At 55.7% G+C, this 27,498-nt stretch overlaps 1 protein-coding gene across 1 annotated transcript in view; it reads right to left on the bottom strand.

Annotated features, from left to right (window-relative positions):
- ITGA11 (integrin subunit alpha 11) overlaps positions 1-27,498 on the bottom strand; it is a 114,838-nt gene that overhangs the window by 9,689 nt on the left and 77,651 nt on the right. The window contains exons 11-23 of the mRNA XM_037155817.2: positions 22,459-22,603; positions 20,565-20,713; positions 17,438-17,578; positions 16,960-17,163; positions 16,189-16,319; positions 14,399-14,565; positions 12,892-13,034; positions 11,337-11,447; positions 8,312-8,397; positions 7,291-7,498; positions 3,642-3,740; positions 2,113-2,189; positions 56-145 (exon numbers count right to left, since the gene is read on the bottom strand). Of these exons, the coding sequence (XP_037011712.2) occupies positions 56-145; positions 2,113-2,189; positions 3,642-3,740; positions 7,291-7,498; positions 8,312-8,397; positions 11,337-11,447; positions 12,892-13,034; positions 14,399-14,565; positions 16,189-16,319; positions 16,960-17,163; positions 17,438-17,578; positions 20,565-20,713; positions 22,459-22,603 (1,751 nt within the window). The remainder of the gene's footprint in view (positions 1-55; positions 146-2,112; positions 2,190-3,641; positions 3,741-7,290; positions 7,499-8,311; positions 8,398-11,336; positions 11,448-12,891; positions 13,035-14,398; positions 14,566-16,188; positions 16,320-16,959; positions 17,164-17,437; positions 17,579-20,564; positions 20,714-22,458; positions 22,604-27,498) is intronic.

The following is a 27,498-nucleotide window of genomic DNA, read 5'->3' as shown; positions in this document are numbered from 1 at the left end:
AGACCTCACTCCTCCATGCCTCCCCTGCCCTGGGGCCCCGGGGGTCCCAGCCCACCTGGTAAAGAGGATGTCGGTCTCATATTTGAGATGGAAGCGCAGGAGGGCTGTGTTGTCTTCCTTGGTGCTCTCCTCCTCGTCACTGTCACTGCAGGGACAGCCAGGCAGCATGGTGGGGAAGGAACCCACCATGGAAGGAAACGCCCTCCCTCCGCCCGGCCCTGCCAGCATCCAGCATGCAGACTGGCCCAGTGCGGCAAGGGGTCTGCCTCAGACCGGGAAGGAGCACCCTTCCCCCCCAGGCTCATGGCACTAGAACAGGAGGGAAGGGGCTGGGGCAGCGGGGGAACTGCGGACATCAGCTTTTCTTTTCTTTTTCTTTTATATTGGTTAATAAAATTATGTAGGTTTCATTCTATAATTCATCATCTGTATATTGTGTCCTGGGCTCACTGCCCAAAGTCAAGTCTCCTATCACCATTGATCCCGCTTTCTCTCTTCTACCTCATGCTGCCTTTTTCAGGGCAGCTCATCTGGGCTGGTGTGGGGCAGGAAAGGACTTTGGGTGGAGGCTGGGAGGACCAGGCGGGCTTGGCCATTAATTTCAGTCCCTCCCAGCTGCGCTCCCTCCTGGGGCAGAGGGCCAAACCCTGCACAGTGGGCCTGGACGGAGATGATGCCTGTGGGACTGGGCATCCTGCCCTGTCCAGGTGAGGGGCAGACAGTGCGGAATTCTCAGTAGAACTGTCTATTTATCCCTGAACCGCGCCCCTGGAGCTGTCTGGGGCGGGGCAGCACCCACTGGTTGGCTCAGGTGTTTTGCTGCCTTGAAAAGACTGGAGAATGAAATTAGAGACCTTTGGAGGGAGTTTTGTCAAATGTGCTGCCCTTTGTAGCACCACGAAGGAGCAGGAAAAATAATTTCAGACTTACAAAGGTAGGATCTTCTCTTGTTACGTGCACCGAGTTTTACCCTCTTTGGGAGCCCCACCCCAGGACAGGGGCTGCACTAGGAAGCGGGTGCTGGTGCACGCAGACACCGCAGTGTCTCCCCTGCACGTGCCTGACTCACAGACACCCACAGCTGTGCAAAGACGCTGCCATGCAAGTGCACTCATTTCCCCGTGAGAACAGGAAGAGCGTGAGGGAGGCCTTCAGATATCGATACACCTTACAAACCTTTTCATGTCAAATGGGAGTTCCACCCAAATGCACAGTTTAACCCTGGCACCTGCTGGCGTGTCGGTCCCCACTGCTCCTTCCCGTGACCTCTGCCCAAGTGTGTGTGAGTGTGTGAGAGTGTAGGTGTGTGCATGTGTTGGAATGTCCGTGTTTGGGTTGCCTTCAGTATTTATTTCTCAGCATGGAAAAGTTCCCAGGAGGGTCTGGGGCATTTACAAGGCTCCAAAGCTGTGGGATCCCTTCCTGCCTCCCTCCTCCCTTCCCACACACAGGCAAGTCTGTGGGAAAGAAGAGTGTTTACTACTGACACAGGGTGATTCATGGTGTCAACCAATAGCAAACTCCCTGGGAGGGAGGGAGACAGACCGACAGACAGACAGACCTACCTACATAAAGTACGGGGAGACTTTTTAAAAATGAAAACATTTCAAGGGGAGAGAGGTGACCAGGACAGAAAGAGCCTGGACAGGGAGTAGGGCAACTAGTGTTCAGCTCTCAGTTGTACTATGTATGTGCTGTGTGTCATCGGGAAATGCACGCAACCTCTCTGAGACTCCATTTTCTTACCTGTAACTTGGAGGTGGGGTGGGGAATAACTCCTGCTTTACCTGTCTTAGGGGGCTGCTTGTGAGGATTGACTCAGATATTATATGTAAGTGCTTTATAAGCATAGGGTTTTGAAAGAGCTGCTATGTAAAATACAACATAAACGTGCAGGTACCATTTGCATCCAAGTCACCTAGGACTGAATGTGGCAGCCCAGCAGGCAGCAGGTTGGCCCACATTTGGGGACTGACCAGGGGCCCTCCCGGGTTAAGGCAGTTACAGACAGGGCTTGGGGACCGGGCTTGGCAGGAGATTCAGTGTAGGCAGGGGCAGAACGGGGCCAGGAGAAGTGTGCGGGGAGGGAGAAGGAGCCGCCAAGGCCCTGACCTGCCGGCCGCGAGCTGGATCTCCAGGTGGTGCAGGAAGACCGATTTGCTGAACTCGAAATCCAGGCGGAAAGCCACCTGCGAGTTAGAAGTCACTGGAGCTGGGGCGGCTGGACACTGCCCGTGTGGACATTGCAGGGCAAGCCCTGACCTGCCCACGGCAGTCCCCCTGCATGCTGGGCTGAGTCCTGCTGGCTGGGGGTGGGCCGGGGGCAGGGAAGGAGCTGGGCCTGGGGCTGCGGAGGGGGACATGCAGCCGGACAGGAGCCCCTCTGCTGGGAGTTCCTGACTAGTGGGGCAGCCCCTCCTTCCTCCTCCTCCCTTTTTAACTTTTGACAACAGGTATTAGAAGGCAGCAAGTTCAACCTCAGACTCTTTCTGCAGGATTTGGGGGGGGGCTTGCCGGTGGGAAGGAGGGCTGGCTGTCCTCGTGCAGTACGGGGCGGCCAGACCCGGGAGCAAAGGCAGGCCCTCCCAGCCCTTGCTTTCGGGTGTGGTGGGAGGCGAGGCCACGGAAGGGCGGTGGCCACCCAGGGCCGCCCAGTGGGTTAATAAGCCCTCCTGCCCCTCTGACGGCTTCCCTTCCCTGTGCCCGGGAGTGGGTCTGGATCCCTGACTGACTGTGGCCCTGGGACCTCTGACCCTCCTCACTGCCCTCGCCACTTTGTACAGACCACTGTGCTCTTCCCAGGTCTGACTCTCCTGGAGTTTCCCCAGGAGACCCAGAAGGGGTCCCCTTCTCCCAGGGAGGGGCAGGGGTGGGCGGGGAGCTTGTGCTCTGCGCTGCCCCCCAACCCCTGCCCCAGGGAGCTCACTTGTACCCTGGAAGTGAGATCCTGACTTGCGTTCCACTGGCTGGGGAGGTTCCTTGAGCCCTGACCCCGCTCCCCCACCTCCTCCCCTTCCCCAGCCTTGCAGCCCCTGCTCTCCAGCTGGCTCCTGCCTCAGCTCCCCTCTGTCTGACCCCTGCTTCGCACTCAGCGTGGCCTCAGTTCCGTCTTCTCTTGCTGCAGAACCTTCAGTGGCTGCCCACTGCTCGGGGGTGATGGGCAAATGTGCCCCAATCCAGAGTTGGCCTCCCGTCCCCTCACGTTTGCTTCTCCCTTCACTTCACGGAGCTTACACTCCTGTCACGTGCACTTCGAAGCAGGTGGCAGGTGCTTGAGAAATGTTCATTTTTCTCCCATGCAGAGCACAATGACAGAGGCTGGACATTGAGTTTAAAGGAGTCTAAAGGACAGTGGAATAATGGGCTGAGAGTGGTAGGGGTGGGAGTGGTAGTTCTGCCCCTGAGGTGAAGGGAGGGGCCTGGGGCACTCCTGGGTGGGCTGTCTGCCGTCCTGGGGACGGCTGGTTGGTTAGAGCGTTTGAAAGTCACTGCATGGGAGAATAAATGAACACGCTTAAAACCCACCCTCAGGCCTCTCCATCCCTCCCCAGTCCTCCCCTCTGCTCGCTTCCATTTCTCTTGCCTCCCTGAGCCTCCCAGTATCCACCCTGGTCCCTCCCCAAACTGCCCTCAGCCTCAACCTTGGCCTTGGCCCGGAAGAAAGGGTAGCTGACATTGCAGACTTTCTTGTGGAGTCTCCTCTCCTCGTTCACGCACTCAATGCTGCCGTCAGAGTCATCCTGTGGGTGGGTGGGGGACACGGGGGCAGCAGTTAGGTGGGGCCTGAAACCTGGGTGTGGGGCTGCCCTCAGCCCCCACTGCCCACACTGAAGCTGCAGCACAGGCCTTCTGATGCCGGGACCACTGTGGCCCTGGAGGCTCGGGTGTGGCAGTGATGGGGACATGCTCAGTGCTGCTGGGTTGTGGAAAGACTGGTCAGGCATTCCCAGACATGCCTTCTCTTGCCCTCTCTATCAGCCCGAGACACAGGACTTATCACCTCCCTTACAGGTGGGGACACTGAGCCCAGAGGCAGGACGTAACTAGCTCAGACCGCCGGAAAGTGGCACAGAGCTGGGATTCGGAGGCCCTCTGGTCTGGCTGTCCCAGCCCCCTCTGGCTTTGCAGCCCTTTCAGGGACCATATGTCTTTCCATCAGGACCACAAAGGATCTCTTTGAGCCAAGAAATGAGGCTTTTGGGGTCTTGCACAGCTCTGTAATCCACGGTAACTGTGGGCAGGTTGTGGGCTGACTGACTCCTGGTGGGGACCGCCGGGGACTTTTCTGGGGCTCTGTTCCACCTCCCCCGGCGCAGGGCTGCTCCCTTATCGGGAGCTCTCCCGAGCCTCTGCCACCACCAGATTGGTAGGCAGCGAGGGCTTCTTCCTCTTTCCTTTTCCTTGTGGCTCTGCACCTCCAAACCCTCCCACCACGGTCTGGTTCCCGACTCTCAACAACAGGTCACTCACTGGCTGCTGGACATTGAGAAATGGCTGACAGTTTAGGAGGGAAGGCCACCAGGCTCCCCAACCTGATGGGGCTCGGCTGGGCTAGCAGGGTGTCCCCTCAGCACAGGTCCAGGGGGGAGGGACTCACACACTGTGTTCTAGTGAGATGCTGCTGGTTGACCGTGCACTCATTTGCTTGGGTCTCATTGTGCTCATCTGTTAAATGGGAATCATAGTACCTGCAGCATTGAATTGTATGAGGATTAAATGATACAATGCATATAAATGCAGGGCCTTGTTCAATGCCCAGACTTGTGAACCATTCCATGTGTGGCAGAGGTCACTATGAGGGTTATTTGTACCTGTTGCAGGTGCTGCACCATTGGGCACAGCCTGGGCACATGCATGTGTGGATGTAGAGGGGTGTTTGGGGGGTCTGCCCATAGCTACATGGGTGTACATGTGCCCAGTTGCATGCATACATAGGCCATGTGTTTCCTTGGATGTATATGTGGGTGTGTGTGTTTTGCATGTGTGCGAACTGAGTGTGTGTGATAGACGGACACACCTGTATTTGGCTGGGGGGGGGTGCCTCCTGTGCTACCGCTTCCCATGCCCAGGTGGTGGTGGGGGGGCTGGCAGAGGAGAGGGCGTTTACCTCCAAGCTGTGAGCGCCCCCAGGGCTGGGACAGATGGGCGGCCTCTGTGAAGGAGCCAGGCCGCGGGCCAGCCTTGCACACAACCGCCGGGTGCGTGGACACAGCGCTCTACAGAACGCGTTTCCCACTTCCCTCTTCCTTCACTCACTCCCAAAGCCCTTCTGTGCCACGGAAACAAAACTCCATGATTCCATCCTGCTAGGGTTGTGAACGGGCACAGGGCTGTAACGTCTGGGCCAGGGAAGCAGGAAAAAGTGGCCTCGTGTGTGGGGCTCAATTTCCTCTAAATACCTCAAATCCAGACCCAAACCCCTGGGCAGGGGAGGGCTGGGAAAGACCCTCAGATGGGCTCCTCACTCAGGTTGAGGAGGGGGTTTGCGTGGGGGCCCAGGCCTGCGCCTGACAGAGGAACTGAGTGTGGGCGGGGTGGCGCTGGGCGGCTCTGCAGTGGCTGTGAGGACAGAGGTGCTGACACCGGCCGCCGCACTCTGGGCTGCACGTGGATACGTGGAGATTTGTGAGAACAGAGATGGCGTCTGAGGGCACCTGGGACCCCACCCGCCACCAGCATCCACACATGACAACAATGTCTTCGTTTAACTCAACCAACATGTCTTGAGGGTTTTCTATGTGTCTGTCCCCAGCCTGGCCCTGGGCACAGATGTGGCTAAGACAGGGCGCAGGGTTTCCACAGCGCAGCATTCGGTCACTGGTGATTTTCTTGGGCTGCCACAGGGCTGTGCCGGAGAGCTCTGCGGGGCCCCATGTGGTCTTTTGGGCCTTTGGGATGGTATCACACAGACTGTGACATGAGGACTATGACCTGTCACAAAGCTCAGGGGCTGGCTGCTGGGTGGGAATCCTACTCAGCGACTTACCAGCTGGGGGTCCTCGTCAGACCTTTTAACATTCTCTGTACCTCAGCTTTCTCCTCAGTAATGTGGGAATACTACCACCACCACCACCACCTCCACCACCATCACCACTGCCACCACCATTACCACTACCTCCACTACCTCCACCACTACCACCATCACTACCACCTTCACCACTATCACCACCACCTCTCCCACTATCACTACCACTCCACCTCCACCACCATCACCACTGCCACCACCATTACCACCACCTCCACTACCTCCACCACTACCACCACCACTACCACCTTCACCACTATCACCACCACCTCTCCCACTATTACTACCACTCCACCTCCACCACCATCACCATCACCACCTTCACCACCACTTCCACCATCATCACCACCTTCACCACTATCACCTCTACCTCCACCACCATCACCACCATCATTACCACCAGCACCTTTACCACTATCTCTACCACCATTACTACTATCATTAACATCACCTCCACCATCTCCACCACCATCACCATCATCTCCATTACCATCAACCTCTACCACTTCCACCTCTACCACCTCCCTCACCATCACTGCCTCCACGAGCTTCACTGCCACCACCACCAATTGCCACCATCACCACCGCTACCACCATCATTGCTAAGAGGTGAGCACAGTACCTGGGCACTGCTAGCAGTTACTAAGAAGGAGCAGTAGCTTGTTGGGCATAGGAAGGAGGGAGTCCCAGGCAGGGGACCATGGCAGGCAGGACCTCGGTGTGCTGGGGCACAGCGGTGGCTGGTGGAACTAAGGGTAAGGAGGTGAGTGCAGAGGTGGCAGATGGTGGGTGGGGAAGCAGGGAAAGGCCTTGTGTGCCATAATGAGTTTGAAATTTATTGGGAAAGCAGCTGGGAATGATGGGAGGTTTTAAAGTGGGGATAACCTGTTCTGATTCTTATTGGAAGGCTCCTTCTGAGAGAGCCTTGGGGATAAACTGCAGGCGGGGGGTGGGGTGGGGTGGTGTGTGCACATCTGTGTGTGTGAGGGCCAAGGGCACAGGCTGAAGGACCTTTCTCCCCATGTTCCCGAAGGGCTCAGACTCCTCTTCTGGGGGTTCTCAGGCCTGGCAGCACACTGACTTCACTGGGGCAGCTGGAAAAGCACAGCGATCCGGCCCCGTCCCAGACCGTCAGTTAGGACTTGGGGGAGAGGTCTGGACGCAGGAATTTTTAAGCCCCAGGTGATCCGAACACTGCCTGGACCCTTCCTCTCCCACCTCTGCCCTTCCCCTCAGGCAGGCTGGGCGGGTCGCCGTGGTCTTACCTTCTGGATCAAGCTGGCAAACTGCAAGTTTGCTGACTGTGAAATATTTAGGACCGTGCTATAGGCATTTTCGCCCCTGTTCTCCAGCACGGCCTCCACCGCCACCCGCCGGCGTGTGCTCTCTACGATGAAAATCGTGGTGTCAAAGGACAGAGTATACGCGGAGCAGTCCTGAGCAGGCTTCCTCAGCACCCTCTGGCAGTACTCCCTGCAGGAAAGAGACCCACCGGGGTCAGATGGAAGGGGGTGTGCAGGGCAGACTACTCATGTTTCACTTCTATACTTAGCACGTTTCCCTTCAGGCTTTGGCTGCCAGGAAGCTCAGAGCTAACTATAAAGACAATTCTGATGATTAGCTTGGGTGCTTGGAATAGTTGCTTCTTCATCCTTCTACAAGGTCTGAATGGGCTATTTCTATTTATTGTATATGTCGTGGTGTATCGTGCTATAAATATCTTCTGTCTAAATCATCTCATAGTTGTTCAAAAGTTGAGCACAAATTATTTGAAAATATATTACATTCATTTAAAATAGGATATTGTTCCTTATTTTTCCTCGTATGTTAGTTTGTTTCCTCCAGGGGATTGTGGGCTTCTTCTGCCAGTCTCCTTAGCATGGAACTCAAGTGGTCAGTCAGTAAACCTTAAACATCACCTTGTCTGGGGGTTGGAGGATGAGGACCTGAATCCCCAGGCCCCTGGCCTCCACCTTTGGCAGTTTTGTAGTGTGGGCCCCAAAGGAAGGGTCCCTTTTACTGAGCAGTTTGAAGACGTTGGTCCAGACCAGTAGCATGCACTTTACAGAGCAGGTACCTGGGGCCCGGAGAACGGAGAGATTTGCCTGAGGTCACACAGGAGTTAGAGGCAGAGCCTGGGTTAGACTGAGGCTCCAATATCAGTGTTTCATCCATGCTGCTTATGAGGAGGATGTGCAGGAAGTAATCCAGGGCCCTGGGGGTGCCGGCTCCCCCAGCAGGGAAGGAAGAGGACTCGGAGTCGGGTCAGAGAGGAGCCAAACTCACATGGCTGTGGGCAGGTCACTGCGGGCATCCAGCAGGAGGTCAGGGACGCAGTGCTCGTCCTCATTGCAGCCGTTCCAGAAGGGGACCTGGGCCAGGGAGAGAGCCAGGGGTGGGCGGCTGGACAGGAAACCCGCAGCCCGGAGCCCGTCTTTGCTGCGGGCCATCGGTCACCCCCACAGCACACCAGCTCCTCTCTCTGTCACACTAGACGTGGGCTGAATCTTTCCTGCCCTTTCCGCAGACACTGCGCTGCTGCTTCTCAGGCTAGATTTTAACTTGTTTAAAACATGGCTCAACATTCAACTCTTTCTGGGTCCCTCTCAGTTTTTAACTGAGCTGGTAGCACAAAATACCCACTCACACAGCAGAGCAGTTCCAGTGGAAATCTACGGATCCTCCACTGTGTGGAGGCCAGGCCTGGGATACCAGGGCTACAGGATGAGGAGACGCGGCGGCTGCTCTCAGCTCATGGGAAGACTGGTGTGTGAACAAATACAGTGTGAAATGTGCAAAGAATAGAAACCTGCATGATGAATAGAAGAGGCAGAAGAGAGGAAACAGTTATTTTGCCTGTAGACGGTCAGAGGAGGCTTCGGGGAAGGTCAGGGAAGCCCTGAAGGATGACTGGTTAGCTGGCTGGAGCAGAGGGGAGAGGGGCGTGGAGGAGGAAGGACGAGCCTGTGCAAAGGTCCTGGGACGTGAAGCAGCACGAGGAGTTTGGGCAACGGCAGGTCATCTGGCGATGCTGTAGTGAGGAGTGGAGGAGATGGGAGTGCGCAGGGGCCTTGCAAGTGACAGGACCCAGTGACCGCTTTCGGCAGGAGGGTGTCCTGCCAGACCTGTATACTGAAGGCTCCCTCTGGCTTCTGTGGGTGGGTGAACTTGAAGAGTCAAGGCCACAGGCAGGGAGACCATTGAGGAGTTTCCCTGAAATGTTTCCAAAGGGGTTGATGTGATTGGTGTCGGTGTGGTAGTGGGTGTGGAGAGGCAAAAACAGGTCAGGGACCCCAGAGGTGGGGTTGGTAAGTCCCAGAGTTCCTCAGGGCTAAGGGAGAAAAGGGCCCAGGGTGTTGGCTGAGTTTCTCTTTCAGTGTCTGGAAGGATGGTCTCACCATTCATTCATAAGTGGAGGGGGGAGGGGGAAGGAGAGGCTGTGCTCAGGCCACTGGGCACTCAAGCCTGCAGCTGGGGAACAGCAGCTGGCAGGACCAAGAGCACAGCCCAAACCCAAGATGTGGGGAACAGGTGTCACAGTGGCCACGCACACCCTAACCTCATTAACTTTTCTCGAAGGGAAAAATTACATTTTGGTAATTTCAAGTCTTCATTAAAATATCTCCCACTTCTGCCCAGCATACTCAGAGAAGTGTGAAAACTGCACAGTAACCTTTGGGGAAAATTCTATCCAGTTCATTAGAAGGAATAATTTAATGGGATGAGCAGTTGTTCTACTGCATTATATGGAATGGCTCATTCCCCCGAGAGGTGAGATGTTACAGCAGCAGAACAGTGCTGGGCATTGCATAGATGCTACATAAGAATTTGTGTAGAGTGACGGGGAGAATGTTCCTAATTTGCTGGGGGCTGGAAATCCAGATTCACGGGATTTCCAGAAGTTTAGCTGCTACTCAAAGCCCTCGATAGCAGGCCCAGACTGTCTCTCCCGGCTGGCTTCCTCCCCTCTTCCTCACACATCCCTCCACTCGCTGTCACGCATGTCTAGACCGTGGCTACGCTGCCAGTGCTCCCAGAGTGACAGCCCATCTTCCCCATCTCTGCAGATCTGAGACCTGTCTACCCTTGAAGGTCCAGTTGAAAGCCACTGCCTCCAGGAAGTCCCCCTGCCCCCTCTTCTGGTTGCTGATTACCCTTCCTCTGAGCTCTTCCGCCTGTCCCACAACCTTGCCCTAAGGTCACGGTGTCGGAGCAGAGAGCGCCCTGCACATTAATCCGCATCATGTGCTTCCACCTGCGTAGAATGAGCGACATGCACTCACTTACGCATTTGCTGTCAAGGCTTTGTAACTACCGTGGTGGGAAAAGCGTGAATGACCCAGTGCCCCAGCTTTTCCCCTCTCCTGGGTTCGCCAATCCATCTCTCTCCCTCTCTTGAACTGCATCTTAAGGCAGCCTCTCCTGTGTTTGTGACTCAGAATCAGGGAAAATTGGGAAGAGTGTGGCGGTCTGGGAAAGGGGAGTGCCAGAGGAGCCGGGGTGGGGGTTTGATAGGGGTGGATGGCCGCGAAGAGGGGGTTTTCGGCAGTGCTGTTGGGGCCCTTTCACGGCGGAGGAATACATGTAAGAATGTGAGTGTCTGGAATTCTGTTTGCTGGCTGGATTCCATGGTCACCCTCAGAGACCGACCTCACGGGCCATGGTGCCGAAAGCCTTGGGGAGTATTTCAGAGTTGTCTGCTGAATCCTGAGGGTGCAGGTGTGGGGACCCCGTGTCATCCGCTCTCCCTGCACAGCTCTGACAGAGTGGTGGCTGCCTGACGTGTCCCTTGAGCGGATGGATGGCGGATGCAGGGAGCGGCAGATGCTGGAACATCTAGTGTCAGGTTCAGAGGATTCTGCTGGTCCCTCAAGCCGGGGGTTAGAGAGTGTGGTTGATGGGGAGGCAGAGCCGAGGGTGAGCTAGAACCCCGTAGTTTGGGGAAGACCGTTAATAAGTCACTCAGTCAGCAACCACAGACCGGCTCTCTGGGGCCTCCAGGGCCCTCATCTGTAAATGAGGTGGTGACGGGGACTGAAGCCCCTCTGGTCCTGTGAGTCCCAGGTCCTGTGATCCACTCAGTGCTCACCCTGAGCAGGGGTACGGGGGACCCTCCAAGAGGAGAAGGCCCTTACCCTCGAAAAATTGCTCAGCACAGGTCACAAGGAACGAGGGAAGGAGCCGGGTGGGGGGTTTGCCAGGCAGGAGATGGGAAGGTGTGTGGGGTGAAGAATTCCTCTGTCCCTGTCACTCTCAGGCCTGGGCTTCGGGAAGGCGGTGGGGATGGGGTGCCCTGCGAGCCAGGACATACCGAGACTCTGAGGGTAGTGGGCCAGCCGTCGTCCAGCATGGGGCCGTGGTCAGGGTCCTGCAAGGAATACTCGACCGAGAAGGTCACTGGCTTCACGTAGTCAGCAGTGTCCTGTGTGGGAGGGGGTGAGGGTGAAGTGAGGGCTGAGGCCGAGCCGCCGAGGGAGGACTTCATTTCCCTAAACCCGGAGGGCAGTGCCCTGTCTACCCTCAGCATGAGTCCAGGAGGCAGGAGCTCCTGGGGTGGGGGCTGGAGGGTTCCAGGAGGGGCCACAGCTGAAGAGTGTGCCTCCTGGAAAGGACCCTGGGCTTGTTGTATGGCAATCTGGCTTCTTGGATGTTTCACCAAGCTCCTGGTCACCCTTCACGGCCAGGCGCCCATCTCCCCGACACCTCAGCCTCCAGGAAGCCAGGCAGCACCCACCCCCGAGTCCTGTCCAGCCCTGTCACGGCCACTTCCATGTGGCATTCAAACGCCCTGATTGTGTTCATCTCCCTCCCCCAGAAGCCTCTTGGCACTGTCCTAGCATTGTGACAGGGCTTAATAAGTGTGTTAAACACATGAATGAAAAACCTGTGACCAGTGCAGGGCTGATTCAGGTGGCCCTATGTGTGAACAGTAAGAGGGTCTGCCTAGAGCTGCCGAAACAATCTCCCCCAGGGATCCCAAGTCCTGACATGAGTGGCTTCTTTGTACTAAGGCAGTGGCTCTCAAACTTGAACTTGCATCAGAATCCCCTAGGGGTTGGGGGAGGGCTATTAAAACACTGAGTCCCACCCCCAGGGTTTCTGATTCAGGAGGTCTAGGATGAGGCTTGAAAACATGCATTTCTAACGAGCGTCCAGGTGATGGAGATACTGCTGGTCCAAGGTCCACGCTTAGAGAACCAGTGCACCAACCCATCAGAAGAGGCGCCATATCAGCAGATGCGAGGACTTCTCACCTCCTTCTAGCTTTCTGACCTTGCCCATTGCGTCCTGGGGCCAGCAGGCTCTCAGTGTCCCCTGCAGTGTCCCTGAGGCTGGAGCTGTGGCCTGGGTACTTGAAGTTTCTGGAGGAGGTGAACTTCTCATCCTCTTCTTTGCCCCCCTGCTTCTCCCGCTCTGCCAGGCTGGCCTCTCTCTGCCCTTCCTCCCAGCTTATCCACTCCACTGGCCTGCTTTGCCTGGTCTTCAGTTTCAGTCGATACCCACGTATTCTTTTTTTTCAAGCCATGGTCCCTGCTGGCTGGCCCTGTTCTTTCCGCTAGACCTCAGTGAGTACCGCCTCCCTCCTTGCACGTCATCCCCTGCTGGAGAATCTTCGGGAACTTGAAAGGTGGGAAGGAAGGAATTTCGGAGGAGGGTACTATCAGGTGGTAGGTTGTAACCTTTTCTCTGGGGCCTGAGTATGGGGTGGCCACTGTCCAGGACATGGCCCGAGGGCTGGCCTCCTGAGGTCTGCTGGCACCAGCTGGGCTCTCTGACTCCCCCACAGCAGCACACCCTCCAGCCCTGTGTCCCCTTCTTGTAGGAACTTGGGTCCTGCTAGTGGGGCTGCAGGGCATCAGGCTCACCAGGACATGGAAGGTGATCCGATCACAGTGTTCCCGGCTGGAGGACAGCAGGACATCCCTGTTTGTGTACCGGTCCCCACCCTCATCCAGGTGAGCTCGTGGTGTGTACCGCCTCTCATCCATGGTGGCATTGTACCTGATGCCTAGAGGAGGGAGAGGCCAAGACCAAGAAGGTGAAGTCGCGTTTCCATCCAAGCCTGTTTGCCTCTCATTTAAAATAGCCTCTGGAAGGTCAACCTCCTCCAGGAAGCCCTCCAGGCTGGCCAGGAAAGAGCGGCTCCCCTCCCTTCAGAGGGCCCAACGTGGGCAGGACACTTCCAGGCAGAGAACAAGCAACACCGTGAGGAAGAAGAAGAGAAAGAAACTCGAGAGTAGAGGGAGGTAGAGGAGGAGAAAGGGAGCTGGGACTGACAGTAAAAGGAAAGACAGGGAGAGATGGAGAGAAAAGCGAATGTGGCAGAAGAGGAGAGAAGACAGGCCAAGGGGTCAGGGCGGTGCCCGTTTCAGCCCCTCCTGGAGTCAACGTGACTTTATACCTCCCTCCTTTCCTCTTCCCAGCTCTTACCCTCGGCTCTGGGATCCCATCGTGTCTGGTTCACAGGTTCTGCGGGGAGCAGGTCCCATTGCACCAAAGAGGGTGGGCCAGTCCCCACCAGCTTCCCACCCATTCCTCAAACTTAAGACTCTATTCCGGGGTTAAAGGTCTACAGCCTCCTCCCCTTCAATTAGGCTGATCTCCTGTTGATTCCGGGACGGGCTCGGGCCCTCCTCCTGTAACCCAGCTGGTCCTCTGGGTGTGCCAGGTCCTTGCGTCTCTCTCCTTTCATAGGGAGAAGTGGAAATCAGGGCACGTCACCCAGGCCTGACTTTGTCCTCGTCTTGCCCCAGACACCTGTTTCGTCTTCATCTGGTTGGCCCTGCTCCTTGGCTGAGAAGCTCTGTGTAGTCCCCACTTCCTGCACAGGCCTAGCCAGGTCCTGGTCGGGCCCTAGAACTGGCAGCCGTCACTTCCCAGAGCTGCCTGGTCCCAAGGCTGCCATGAGCAAGTATCTGGCCCCAGCCTTTACTGAAAGTGGAGTGATGGATCCTCAGAAGGAAAGCACCTGCTACAGGCTCACTCCTACTCCTGGCAGTGACCACTGCCACCTGGGTCTTCATCCGCCTGATCGCCTGGTTTCTGCCCCCGCCCCAGGTCTGACTCTTTCTCTGCATCCAGGCTGACTTAATGGCTTTCACACCCCCGTTTACTCCACTGCTTCCAGTCCTCTGTTCTGATCCCAACTGCACCCTGACCACCTCTTTCTTCTACATGGCCTTGCCCTCGGTCATGCCTCACTGCCATCCCCGGATGGGCATGCTACCCCTCTCTGTCCCTTGGAATTAGAGCACCAAATGGGCATCCAGCAGTCATCAGAGGTGGCCTGAGGTGTAACCTGGCATTTATAATCCAGGTTTTGAAGCAGCACAATCCCGAAGTCCATGGGGGAGGGAGAGGGGCCTGGTTTACCGACTGTTGCTGTTTGGAAATGGGGTGCCAGGAAGACGGGTGTGAAGCAGAGGAAAGCGGCCAGGCAGGTGGCATCTCTGCCGCTGCGTTTGCAGTCCCTGTGGAAGATGTTGATCTTGGCCGGCTCGAAGTGGAGGCTGGCATTGATCTGAACCACGGGGCGGGACCTGGAGAAGAAGGGTGTGTAGCTGGGCAGGGTGGACCCAAGGTGGCCCTGCTGTGACCTGGGGGAAAGGTGGAGGGCCAGATGGGAATGGAATCTGCAAGGCCACCACTGGAGGGTGAGGCAGGGGATGGGGATGGGGGGCACAGAGGAGCCCCAGCTGTTGAAGGATTGGGCAGAATGTGCACAGGTGATGAGGTGTGGGCTCAGCTACCTCCCTGAGCTTTGAAGCAGCCCTTCCTTGTTTTCCTTGCTGCAGACTAGACTGGCTTCCTTTTGTCTCCTCATCACTTTTAGGTCAGTGGTTCCCAACCCCAGAAAAATAGTACATAACCTGGAGAGCTTGAACAAAGTCCTGGTGCCGAAGTTGCACTCCAGGTCAAATTAAATCAGAATTGGCATTGACGTGTCTTAAAGTGGAGCTTCTATATTTTAATACAGGGGCGCACCTCCTGGGGATCCGTGGAAATGCAGATGCCGCCTTTCTAGCAAGTTCTAGGGTGCTGCTGCTGCTGCGCTTGGTCCCTGGACCAGCCTTGGAAGAGCTTGGGGTTGAGGCTCCCAGGCAATTCCAGCGTGCAGCCACAGTGGGCAGCCAGTCCCTGCACCAGAGATTCTGCCCTGGTGTACCGGACACTACCCACCCAGGCAGCCAAACTTCCTCTTCTATTGGTCTAAGTCAAACATACTCAGGGGAGGAAAGGTATCACCTTTCCCAACCATGCATTTGTATAAAACGAAATAAGTGTAGTGTGATTTAGATGCTTCAGAGTTTAAGTGAGACTGACTGTGCTGATACCCTGCTCTTTTTGGCGTAAGGGGAGGTGCTGCCTCCTCTGCGCTGAGGAGGGAAAAGGGTGAAGCCGAGTGTTGGCTCCGTTGGTTCCTCCCGGGGCCTTGGGCAGGTCACATGGTCTCTTCCGTGGGAATCGTAAGACTCACAGCAGGTCAGTGAGACAGTGTACAGTGCTGCCGTGTAGACATAACAGTTTATATCAGCGGTTCTCAAACTCAGCTACTCACTGGTAATAAACACCAGTGGAGTCTTTGGAAACTACCACCTGCTGGCCGCTCCTGCAGAAATTCTGCTTTAAGTGGTTTGGGTAAAGCCTGGGCAGTGAGAGTTTTAAAAGCTCCCCAGGTGACCATATGGGCGGTCAGTCCCGTGTGAGACCCAGGGGATTGGACCATACGGTCTCCCCAGTGGGCTCTGTCCATAAGTTCATCACTACTCAGGGCTTCGGAGGAAAGCAATCTCTGTATTAGATGTATGTGCTTTTCTACTGGCAGAGAAGGGGGATCTGTTCCTTTAAGTAGCTGGAAAGGCTGAAGTTGAAAAAAAATGCCTAAGTAGCCTGAGCTTTAGGGTAAATTCTAAGAGAGGCTTTTTGACACTAAAAGCTCAAAAACCTTAGAACTCCCTTGAGAAGAGAGATTGGAACTTGAGAATAATTCACAGTCATTTCATACAAAGGAGATTTGTAATCATGATGGGGTAAGAACAGGGTGAGTTCGGCTGACAGTGATTAAAGACGAGAGACAAAGATCCCGAAACCTAGCTTTTAAACCCTGTATCCATCATGAGTCTCAGGAGAGCCCAAGAGTCAAGAAAAGCGAAGGAACCAACCACAAAATCACAGCGTTGCCAAGGCCGCCCACCGCCAGGTCGACAAGCCCATCCTCGTTGAGGTCCAGTTGCCCGTGGAGGCTGCAGCCAAAATACTGGAGGCCGGGAGCCAGCTCTGAGGCGGCGATTCTCTAGGGAGTAGGAGGGAAAGCTGGGACCGGACACGGTTAGAACCGGGTGAGGCATGGCCACCCACACAGATGGGAACCCTGGAGGGAGCCTGCCCGGAACCATCGGGACGCTTCTCCGGCCCAAAGCTGTCTGCTGGACTGTGCTGGCACCGGAAGTTTTTACAACTAAGTCAGACTTTTGGACTGAAGTATTGTGCCTGAATGTATTGTGCAGGTAACCCAATTAGTATCTCTAACCATGGTATGCTATCATACTAATAACATATTGAGCAACGGTAATGGCCCTGAGGGGATGGGACCCGGGGTGGGTCACTTTTGAGGGGAGCAAGGGGTCCAGCATGAGGCAATTCTGGAGAAGAGCGAGCCCAGGTAGGAGTTCTGTACTGTGGTCAAGGGCATGAACGCACGTGGCAGGGGTGAGGTTTGGGCCTGGGGCTCCGATGTTGCTGCTGTCAGCAGGGAGAGGGTGCCCATTTTCCCGGAAGAAACGTGTACCCATTTTACAGCTTTGACACAAGGCAAGTAGAGCCAGGAGGTGGGAACCCTTTCCTGGGCAGAGGACACAGCCGACAACCCTGAACCCAGGGGCGGAGCCTGAGCTACATGGACTCTAGGTCCCAGCTCCTCCCATTGGCACTACCTGCTTCGGCGTCTTTAGGAGGCTGCCTCGGAGGCCGTGGAAGATGTAGACGGCCCCTTGGTGGCTGTCCTCTAGAGGCGCCCCCACCACCACGTCGCTGTAGGCATCTTGATTGAGATCCCGCACGGACACGATGGAGGACCCGAACCGGGCGTTCTGGTAACTGTGGGAGTCCTTCAGTGTGCCGTTGTAAACAAACCGGGTCTGTAAAGCCGGGCCAGGGAGAGGCCCAGGGGCACTTGGCAAGGGCCCTCGGGGTCACGGTCCCCTCTGGCCTGCAGCATCCTTGCTCTACCCCATCTTCCCAGTATCCCCTCTCTGGCTACAGAAGCCCAGTGACGGAGGAGGGTTCTAGCCTCTCCTCCCTTGCTCAGCAGGCAGGTGCTGGCCTCTCTCATGACTCAGTTTCCCTGGTGGATGCGGGAGTGAAGGCAGGAACCAGGTGCCCCGGGCGGCTGCCAGCTGTACACAGCAGTACCTGTCTCAGGCTGTAGACGTACACCCTGCCTCGCTCTCGGCCCTCGCTGAAGTACATGGGTGCGCCCACCAGCAGGACATCCGTCACGCCGTCCCCGTCAATGTCCACCGAGGTGATCTCACTCCCGTAGTAAGAGCCTATCTGCGGCACAGGGACAGGGAGAGGGCTGTGGGGCCGGTTTGCGGAGAGGCCTCAGTGACAGCCTTTGACTTGGGATTTGGGGTGAACGAACTGGAGGTCCTCCCCTGCCCAGGCCTCTCATCCCCCGCCCCCAAGGAGTGAACTTGACCCAGCAGTCCGTCCTTCCTTCCCCTCTTTTCCCCTCAGCCATCTCCATCCCTGCTCTTCCTTCTTTCCATTGTTCAGTTTTATCAATCGCCATTTATTCTGTTTGTAATTAATGCATTATAATGGCAAAAAATGAGCATATAAAAAAAAGGTGTAAAGCAAATAAGTCACTTATTGTCCAAACATCCAACTACTATGAATGTCGTACTGCATTTTCTTCTTGTCTGTTTTCTCTAGAGCGTGGGCCCTGTGTGTGCGCATGTTAATTTTTCCAATCTGGATCATACTATATATATATATATATATATATATGTATAGTTTACATACTGATGGGTCATGAGCTTTTATTAACTTTTTTCTACTATATAGTCATTGGTGATTCTATATTATTCAAAATGACTCCTGTGCCAAGTGTGTTTAATTAGTCCTGTACTGTTGAACATTTAGCTGGTTCAGTTCCTAATGTCACAAATAACTGTGGGAGTAGAACCTTGTAGGGTGAATTGTGATTTCTTTGCAGCATTTGAGCATTCACTGGGTTCCTCTCCCACACTGGGTGCACACTCCCCAGTTTGGTGAGGGCACTGCCCACCCACTCAATCAGAGGGTCCCCCGGCTCCGTCCTCCACCTAACCCTCCAACCTCCTGCAGTCTCCCAGGGAGTCCTGCCTGGGGTTTGCCAAACATGGCCCCAATCCTTCTGTTCCATCCTCTGCTGCTTCTTCTGCAGGTCAGGCCCCATCCAAAGGCCTCCCTGCCTGCAGGCCTGCCCCTCTGGCCCACCCCACAGGCAGCCAGAGTGGTCTCCTAGCAGCTGACTGCATTGCTTCCTCGGTTTCGGGACAAAGTCCAAACTCTGCAGTGTGACCCTGCTGGACAGGACCCCCTCCCTCCCTGCCCAGCCTCCGGCCCCCACGTCTGGCTCCCAGACCCCCTCCTGCCACACCCAGTGATTTCTCTTCTCCCAAAGGCCCAGGCCCTGGCTGGGTTACAGGCTTCCTTTGGCATAAACTTTTTTCTTGTTAGCACTTCTTTCCTCCCTCCCCATGAGTGTCTGCCATCCCTCAGGTCACTCCGTTCACAGGTGCCTTGTGAGGGTGGGTGCTGTGCCTGCTGTGTCCTCTGCAGGCCCGGGGGCCCCACCTGGCACACGGGAGGTGCTCGGTAAATGTTCATGGATCAGCGGGTCACCTAGGAAAGGGAAGGAGCCCTGCCCAGGGATGGGCCCTGCATGACATGCTTTACAGCCTCGGATCAGCGTGCGTGAGCCTCATGTCCTCATTTTATAGGGAAGGGACTAAACAGAGAATGTGAGTCACTTGCCCAAGGTCAGAAGGCTGGTCATGGCCAAACTGGGCTGGAACTCAGTCTGCCTGACACTGGAGCCCTGACTCTCCCTCCCCCAGTCATCTCCTGGCTTAGGGTGCTTTCAGAAGCATGAAGAGCTTTTTACTGAAGAGAAAGATAAAAATACAGAAGAGGGAGAAAAAATCATAAGCACTGGGTGGGGGAGGGAAGTGATGGGCTTGCCTAAAGTAATTAAGAGGCAGACAGGGAGTAAGCAGGCAGGGAGGGAGATTGTCCAAGTACGTGGCCTCAGCCATGTGGGTCACGGGGATTTAGAATCCACCTAATTTAGCTCCTTCAGCACTGCGGTTTCTCCTTCGGTTGCTGGAGGCAGGGCTGGGCAGTAAAAATGTCATGAATTCATCAGCAAATTCCCTCCAGCTCTCAAAGTCTAGCCTCGGATTCCCTGGGGGGACTGTGGGTGGGGGCGGTGGAGGCCAGGGAACAGAGCAGTGCCCCGGGTCCCCCATGGAATGATGGCTTCCAATGGCTGGAGGGGTTTAGGTTAGACGCTGTGAGGAGCTTGTCCCCCCCCATGGACAGGCCAAGTGCAGCAGACGAGGCAGGAGATAGGGCTGTTTCCAGGCTCTGGGGAGCTTGCCGGGGGTGGAGGTGCTGCTGGGAATGACAAGCAAGGACCGGGACAGGGCCCAGCCCAGGCCAGGGTGCCATGGATGCCAATGCTGCCGGTCAGGAGGGGCCGAGGCCTGGTTTGGGGATTGTCGGGAGTCAGGAGGTGGCGTAATGCAGACAGCCCCACCAAGAGTCCTGGATTCTGAACTTGACCTGGCCATAAATCCACTCTATAACCTTGGAAAAGCTATGTTGCTTCTTAGGATCATAGTTTTCCTCAGCTGCTGAAATGACTTTTCTGTTTTCTGAACTTTTCACCACCAATGACTCTATCAGAGCTTTCTAATTTGCATTCATGACCGTCGAACACTAGACTCTTAGCAGCGCGGCCTGGCTGCCCACCACATCCCCGGCGGGCAGAGGCGTTGGCCGAGGGGCCGTTCTGCATTGTCACCGTTCTGGGAAAAGGGAAGATGCTGGCATCTTGGCGAACCCATGGGGCCTTGAGTGGATGGATGCACAACTCCTGGCAGCATGAAGGTGCTTGAGGAACACGGCTGCCCCTCAGGTGCCCTCATAGCCCAGGTCTTAGTCTGGATGTGGCTTCTAGCCCTGGACTCTACACACGATCCAGAGAAGCTGGCCGTGGGGGGCAGAGGTCCACAAAATGGAGGTGAACAAGTTCTCCAGCTTCTCCTTGCTGTGTCAGGGACCGGGGCCCGGCTTTCTGGGGATGGGCCGGTGCAGCTGCAAGGCTGATGTGGAGGAGATACATGTCCCCCTACCAGGAAAGATGTTTGTGGGCCTGGGATCATCCAACTGAGAGGGAAGAGATGGCCTCCAGAGACCCCTCCAGCCCAGCCTTTCCCATTTGTCCAGCCTCCTTCGTCCCCCACCCCCCAAACTCCCCCTTTGTTACCTGCTCGCCCTGCAGGGCCTGGTGGATGGTGAGGCTCCGGTTGTTGTGCATGGTGAACAGGATGGCTTTGCCCGTGTGGTTGAACCGGGGGGCTCCAGCCACGTACACTCGCCCCTGCCTGGAGGACACGACCGATGTGACTGTGTACCCTGCCGCAGGAGGAAACAGGCTGGTCTCTGGCCCCACGTGCTCAGCAGGCCTTGCCAGGGCCCCCCGAATGGCTCAGCTGTGCTGGAGCACAGGGAGGTGCATTCAGGGCAGGCCGGGCAGATGCGGTAACGCAGGGCAGTCATTCCCGGGCTTGTACCCCCTGCCCTGGTGGGAGGAATAAAGGAAGCCAGGTGGGGCCACTGAAAGGCATAGCTGGAATGTGCACGGCCCCTCCTTCACCTGCAGGCTTGGTTTTTGATCCCTACCAATTGTCTCTCGGGGACCAAACAGTGTCTTCTTCATTCCCATAAACCCCTGCTAAGTGGCTCATGAAAACTCGTGTTGTCTGTGTGGGCATAAGGATCTCAGGGATTCTTGCAGCCCCACAGCTTTGCAGACTCAAAGGAGGGCGGTCCCAGGCTCCTCTCTGGCCACACATATGATACGAGAAAGAGGAAGAAATGGAAACCCAGGGCTCTTTGGAAAGGCACCAGTCTGTGTTCTCAGGATGGCACTGCCCGATCATTGAGACTCTCGAGTTGCCCACCCAGCATCTGGAAGGCGAGTGTGCAGCATCTTCAGGCAACTCTCCTGAAAGTGGGGCAGGTGTGCAAGCCGAGAGTTCCACTTCCTGCCATATGATCTTAGACTAGATCCCAGTTTTTAGAAGGTGTCAGGCCTGTTGGCAGTTTCTGGGCCATTTCTGGGGAGTGGATGTCTGTTTCTGCCATGTGTGCATGTGTGTGTAACACTGTCACTCGGGTCCTGCCGGTTGGCTCCAGAGTGGCTACAGGAGGCACAGACGAGCAGGTTCAGTGGCCAAGGGCATGGGAGCAGCAGGGTGTCTACTTTGGTTCCAGACACACATTTTTTGACTCTTTGAAGTGTGTTCTGGGAAATGGGGCTTGAAAGGTCAGGAAAGACCAGGATGTTGCATGGGGGTCCCCAGTGTGGCTGCATATTTAGCACAACCATGGATACCTGTGTGAGGGTGGGGCCTCGTGATGTGGGGCGGAGACTGCTCCTGAGCTGAGCCCTCAGTGGCACTACCAGGGATGTTTGCTGTAGGCCCTGACCTTTTGGACTCCCACACAAGGAGGGGTGGGTGGTGATGGGAGGGGCCTGGGGGCCAACTGTGGTGGGGCAGGTGTGGGCTGACGACCCCCAGAGCTCCAAGCAACGTTGAGAACTTCCTGCTTCCATCAGTCTGTTGGTGGTGGCTTCAGTTCCCATGTGGCTCTTTGGCCAGCAGGCAGGGCCACCCTGAAAGCCAAACCAGCCTCCCTGAAGGCCTGACCAGCGGACCTGGGCCAGAAGGCCGCACAGCTTCCTCAGCGTGCAGGCAGAGAGCCTGGCCTCCCAGTCCCCTTCCCTGTGCCCGCTCTCGCTTGGGGCATGTAGGGAGGAATCTTTCCTACCCAGCCAAGGCAGTGACTGCAGTTAAGGCCAGACAACTGGGCTTCATGAGGGGCCTTCGGCCTGGCTCTACCCACCAGGGTTTTCTGGGAGGAGCAGGAGCGCCTTGCAGCAATCCCTAGAGCACATTTCGGGTAGAGGTGCATGGCTTGCCATCTATTCTACCTACTTACTTGCCAGGCATGGTGGGCACCAGTCTGAAGAGGTGATGGCCCTGACTGGTGCTCGAATCAGCACCAAATGCTCGTGCCCTGTGTGGGTGAGTTCTGGCTCCCCTGGCGACCCTCCCTGCCTGCTGCCCTTCACCCATCCTCACTCTGACTCTCACCCAGATATGCGCCGTGGTTCTTGAGCTCCTCGGGGAACTCCTTCAGGTAGGACTCTCGGAGGGGAATGACCTTCCCACTGCTGGTCTCCTTCAGCACGGCTCCGTTCCAGTCATAGGCGCCGACAGCTCCCAGCAGAATCCCGTCCTGGCATTGGGGAGGCGACATGCATCAGCTGGGGACACTGTCCCCCCCGTGCCCTCTCTGGGAAGCCACACCAGGTCCTGCACCATGAGGCATCTGCCGGCCACCCTGGGCACCTTGTTCTGGATTCGTATTTAATAGCCCAACTTGTAGCCGGGATCTTTGGCTTTTGAATGAGTCAAAAACTCATTCCTTGTCCAACCTAACACACAGGAATTTTTGCCTCAGCTCATCCTTAGAGCAAAACAGGACAAGCGAATCCCAAGGATGGGATCTTAGGAGAGGAAGAATGTTCTAGAAAGAAACTCCAAATCCACGACCAAACCCCCATTAGCCTTTGGGCTTCAGAAACCCTCCAGAAAATCTCTTGTCATTGTCCTTTCTGACCCTCCTTCGGGCTGTGCCCTTGCACCTGGCCTCCTTCCACGTTCCTCTGTGGTGTCTGAGTTGCTTCCCTGTGTGGAAACCCTACTTCTTCATTTTTAAAGTAAAAATTCACTGGATGTTTACTTTTTGCCAGACACCTCATGGAGCGCAAAGATCTTAAATGGACACACAGATAAATGTAATAGTGGCAGACTGGGATCAATGTGATGAGGGATGTAATAGATGCCTCAGTGAGGTTTAATTTAGGTTGAAGTGGAGGTCAGCAAAAGCATTTTGAACAAGTAATGTGCACCCAGACACTGGGTGGGGGTGGGGACGACTTGTGCAAAGGTCCTGGGGCTGGAGAGAGTTTAGAGCCTCTGGTTTAAGGAACCGAAGGCTGTTTGATGGCTGTTTGACTGGAACGGTGAGTGAGAGGGGGGTGAGTGGTTCAAGATGAGGCTGGACAGATGAGCCAAGGCCATCCATGACTACCAACCCCAAGGACAGACCCTGTCATTAGTTGTAAGGTAAGTGGATGCCGCAGCTCTTGGGCAGGAAGACAGGAATTTCTAACTCCTGGAGGTGAAGTCTCCATGTGACTGAGCCCAGGGGCCTTTCCTGAGGACTGGTCCGCTCACACTCTGGGCTGCACCTGCACCCTGTCCACTACCGTCCCACCTCCTTAAAAAATCCAAGGAACTAGTGGGTTCAGGAAGACAAACAGCGAGCGCTTGGAAGGGGAAGAGAAGTGGGTAGGGGCAATGAGGGACTAGAAGGGTGGTAGAAGCAGGGAGGGGCTGCCTTCCTGGGTTACGCTGGTGACTGGGACTGAGGGCGGGGTTAGCAGCTCTGGGCTGGGAAAAGCAGGAGCTGGCGAAGTCACGTTTCTCCCACTGAGCCTCCCGTAGCCCGGCTCATTGTTTGGATTCGAGGTTTGCCCACAGTTTGGGGTCCAAGGCACTCGATCCCTTCTTACCCTCAAAGCAACGGTACCAATAGAAAAATGTGATTCTGGCCTCGGGACAGTCAGAGCCACTGAAACACACAGGCAGGGTCTCCCTGCACTGGTGTTGCTGGTGGCAGAGGAGGGGGCAAGATTGTGAACCTTAAGCAGAGCTTTCTTTTCTCATTTCCAAGGTGTCATTTTAAAGAGTAAAGTTGATTTTATCAAAGGGTTGAAAAGCCCAACATTCTAGAGGTAGAATGGACCGTTCTGACAGTGTTTTCATGACTATAAACAAACCGGTCTGGGGGAGTCTGATGCACTTGGCTGTGTCTACCACCACGCTTTCCTACTCGCTTTCTTCCTCCTGCTCTGCTGGAGCCTCAGCCTGGGGGGGCCTGATGGTCTGCGGGAGCCAGGATCCGGGCCAGGTTCCAGGACTCTGCCTGCAGAGTTGTGGCCAGCAGTCCCCAACCTGGGTCTGCTCCATGCTTTCCAGGATGCTTTCTCCCCCAGTGACCCATTTGTGTGAGGCCAGAAGGACAGATGTCACTATCTGCACTTGACAAATGAGCATCTGAAGTTCAGAGAAGGAAAGGGACTTGCTGGAGGTCACACAGCAAGTCAGAAGCAGAGCTAGGACGTCAATCAGGGAGGGAGGTTGAGGAGAAGAGAAAACACCGTCTGCTTCCCAGAGGCCTCTGGGTCCCGCTTCCAGCTTTCCATCTGAGCTCTGCTGAGGGGCAGTGCAGCGCTTGGGCTTCAGCTCTCTCGTCCTTTCCTCCCTCTCTCTGCCTGCTGAGTTCAAATTTGTAACTACAGATCAGGCTTTTTTGCTTCGTGGAGAAACTTTGAAGATGAATTTTTGGCTTTGCGGAGGACTGGAATCCTCTGTGATGAACTGAGAAGGGCGGGCTCAGCCCAGTGCCTGGGATTCTGCTGTGGAACCTGATGCCGACTCAGCACGTGTGGAGCTTAGAGATTCCCAGGGGCTTCTGGACCTGGCGGCATGTGGTTCGGGGGCAGCTCATAGGCTCTCACCTTATGCCATTTTACCCTGGTAATGGCTGCAGGCTTGTGGTCCCAGTGGGAGGCTCTTTCCGGGGAAGGGGTCTGCTGGGGGCTGGGAGAGCCCCGCTGAGGGCAAGTGCACCATGAGGAAAGGGCTGGCTGAGAACATAAGCGAAGGCCACCAGAGCCAGCTTCACTATGTCACCATTTTTTTTCCAGCTGTGGGAGCCCAGGCATTTAGAGTTTGGAAAACATCTCGAAGCATGTGGCCAAAGTCTTGAGAGAGAAAGCCAGGCCTGCAGGCCCAGCTGGAAACAAGCAGCAGGTCTCACACTCCAGGTCCGGCACCTGCTCCCTGATTTGTGGCCTCCTTTCCTATGGGGCCCCCTGGGCTCCCACCGGACATCAGCAGGGTGTGCCTGGGTGCCCTTGCACAGATGGCCGTTGGCACAAGCTGACTTTCCCAATGCTCTGTGCAAAAATGAGGAAGCAGACTTGGTGACCCTCAGAAGGCCCGAGGCCCAGTCTGTGCCCTCCCTGAGGAGGACCTGTACCTGTCTCTGCCTGGGCACAGTGCCCACGGTCAGGTCCTGCCAGCTCAGCTCTTCCCTGCCCTACGACCTGACCTCTGCAGCAGCCTTGCCTTCCCAGACAAGCTGAGTGCTCCCTGGGCCGTGGCCCTACCTCCCCAAGCTCCGTGTGCCAGAGGCCCATGTTCCCAGCCAGGTTGGGCCGCATCCCCAGCCCTGGAGGCAGTGTAACTTAGGGCAGTGGTTCCCAGCTGGGGTTGTTTAGCCCCCAGGCAACATTTGGCAGTGCCTTAAAAGAGTTTTGGTTGTCATATCTGTGGGTGGTGTTGGGGTTGCTGTGGCATCTGGCGGGTAGAGGCCACGGACGCTGCTGAACACCTACTGTGCCTAGTATAGCCCACGGCGTAGACGTATCCAGCCGGGGTCACCAGTGGGCCGAGGCCGAGCATTCCTGGCCTTGTGGTAGAGCGTGCGCTCTGGAGACAGACATTCCTGACCTCCAGGTCCTCCCCCAAAGCTTCTAGCTGTAAGCTTGGGCAGGTTTCTCTCTTTCCCCAAGCCTCAGCTTCCTCAGCTGTTCTGTCGTAAGAATTAGCATTTTTAATTCTTAGCAAGTGTTTGGCAGCTAATAAGGGCTTGGTACGTATTAGCTCTTCTCATCGATGAATTCATCCATAAAGCACTTCCAGGAGGCACGAGTCCAAGGATCAGATCTCACAGTCAGGTTAGTGCTACGGATGAGTCTTCCCATCAGCTGGTGAGAAGTGCTCGGACGGAGGCAAGGACAGCCTGCTCGGGGACCCACAGGGGAGGCTGGCCAATTGAGAAAGGGGGTGGGTGCGTAGTAGAGTTAGAAAGGGATTTTAGGAAAATTTTACTTGATCGATTATTACGTAAGTCTCAAAATGCACACTTCAGTTCCAAGCCTCAAGATTCGATTCTACAAAATTTTTCAGACATCTGTTCGAAGACTAAGATCAGGGAGGTTAAACGATTTGTCTGCACTGCACAGCCAGGCAGCAGTGGAATTAGAATACCAGGCGCCGGCAGTTCTTCTTGGCACTGGAGAAGCGGGCTGTGGAGGCGGGCAGAGGGGGGTCACTGGTGGTCCTGTGTGCAGGTGTGCAGGGGGACCACCCCGAGGGCACCGAGTGCTACCTCCCCCTAGGCTCTCCCATGGCTCCCCAGTGCCTGTGTGTCAACCTTAAAGTGACTGTAGAGGAGGCAGGACTACATTCTCAAGGGCCCATTCTAAGGCCAATATATGGTTAAGAGGGTGGATGATGCTTTGGTTGCTTGGATTCTGGAATTAGACTTCTTTTCAACAAGCTCAAAGTGGAGCCCAAGGAAGGATGCGTGCTGGGATGTTCAGATGCAGTTGGGTGGGAAGGACCCAGAAGTGGGTCCTCCACAATTCTGTGGCGAGGAGCCCTTCACCATGTGTGTTGCTAGAAGCTGGTGGCCAGGGCAGTGAGAAGGGGCTGTGGGGGGCAAGAGGCACATTGCATTTGACTGCTTATTCAAGATCAGAGGGGTTGACAGCCTCTGCTCAGAGTTTCCCAGAACAAGGTTCAGGAGTGGGGTGCTGGGCACAGCGCATAGCCCAAGGACATACAGCTGGACTTAGGAGGGCCAGTGACCTAGAAATGATTCATGCCCCCAGGAGTCACCTTGTAAATAATCTGGAATAAGTATACCATGTCCTGGCATCATGGGAGGGGCCCACGAATGGCCTTGATGGACAGCCCCGACTGCCTGGCCTAGCTGGCAGGTGAAGAGTCTACTCTAGGGCTCAGGCACATGGGGGCTTAGGGGGGGTTCACAACTCCTGGGTGATTTCACCACATGGACTAGTTTCGTTCACTTTGGACTGGATCAGATGTGCACAACTAGTTCAAATGCAAGACTCTTAGGAAAGATGACAGCTTTAAGGCTTCAACAACCAAGAACCTCAGCTGTCCAGCCCACCACCCTAGAAGGGCCTGTGGAAGTGCACAGGCTGAGCAGGCAGGAGGGTGTCAGCGCCTCGCATGCAGGTTACAGGA

This window comes from Artibeus jamaicensis, unplaced genomic scaffold (genome assembly GCF_021234435.1).
Source record: "Artibeus jamaicensis isolate MK-2021 breed Jamaican fruit bat unplaced genomic scaffold, CSHL_Jam_final contig_548, whole genome shotgun sequence".
Classification (NCBI taxonomy): domain Eukaryota; kingdom Metazoa; phylum Chordata; class Mammalia; order Chiroptera; family Phyllostomidae; genus Artibeus; species Artibeus jamaicensis.
This window is presented reverse-complemented; position numbering and strand designations above follow the sequence as displayed.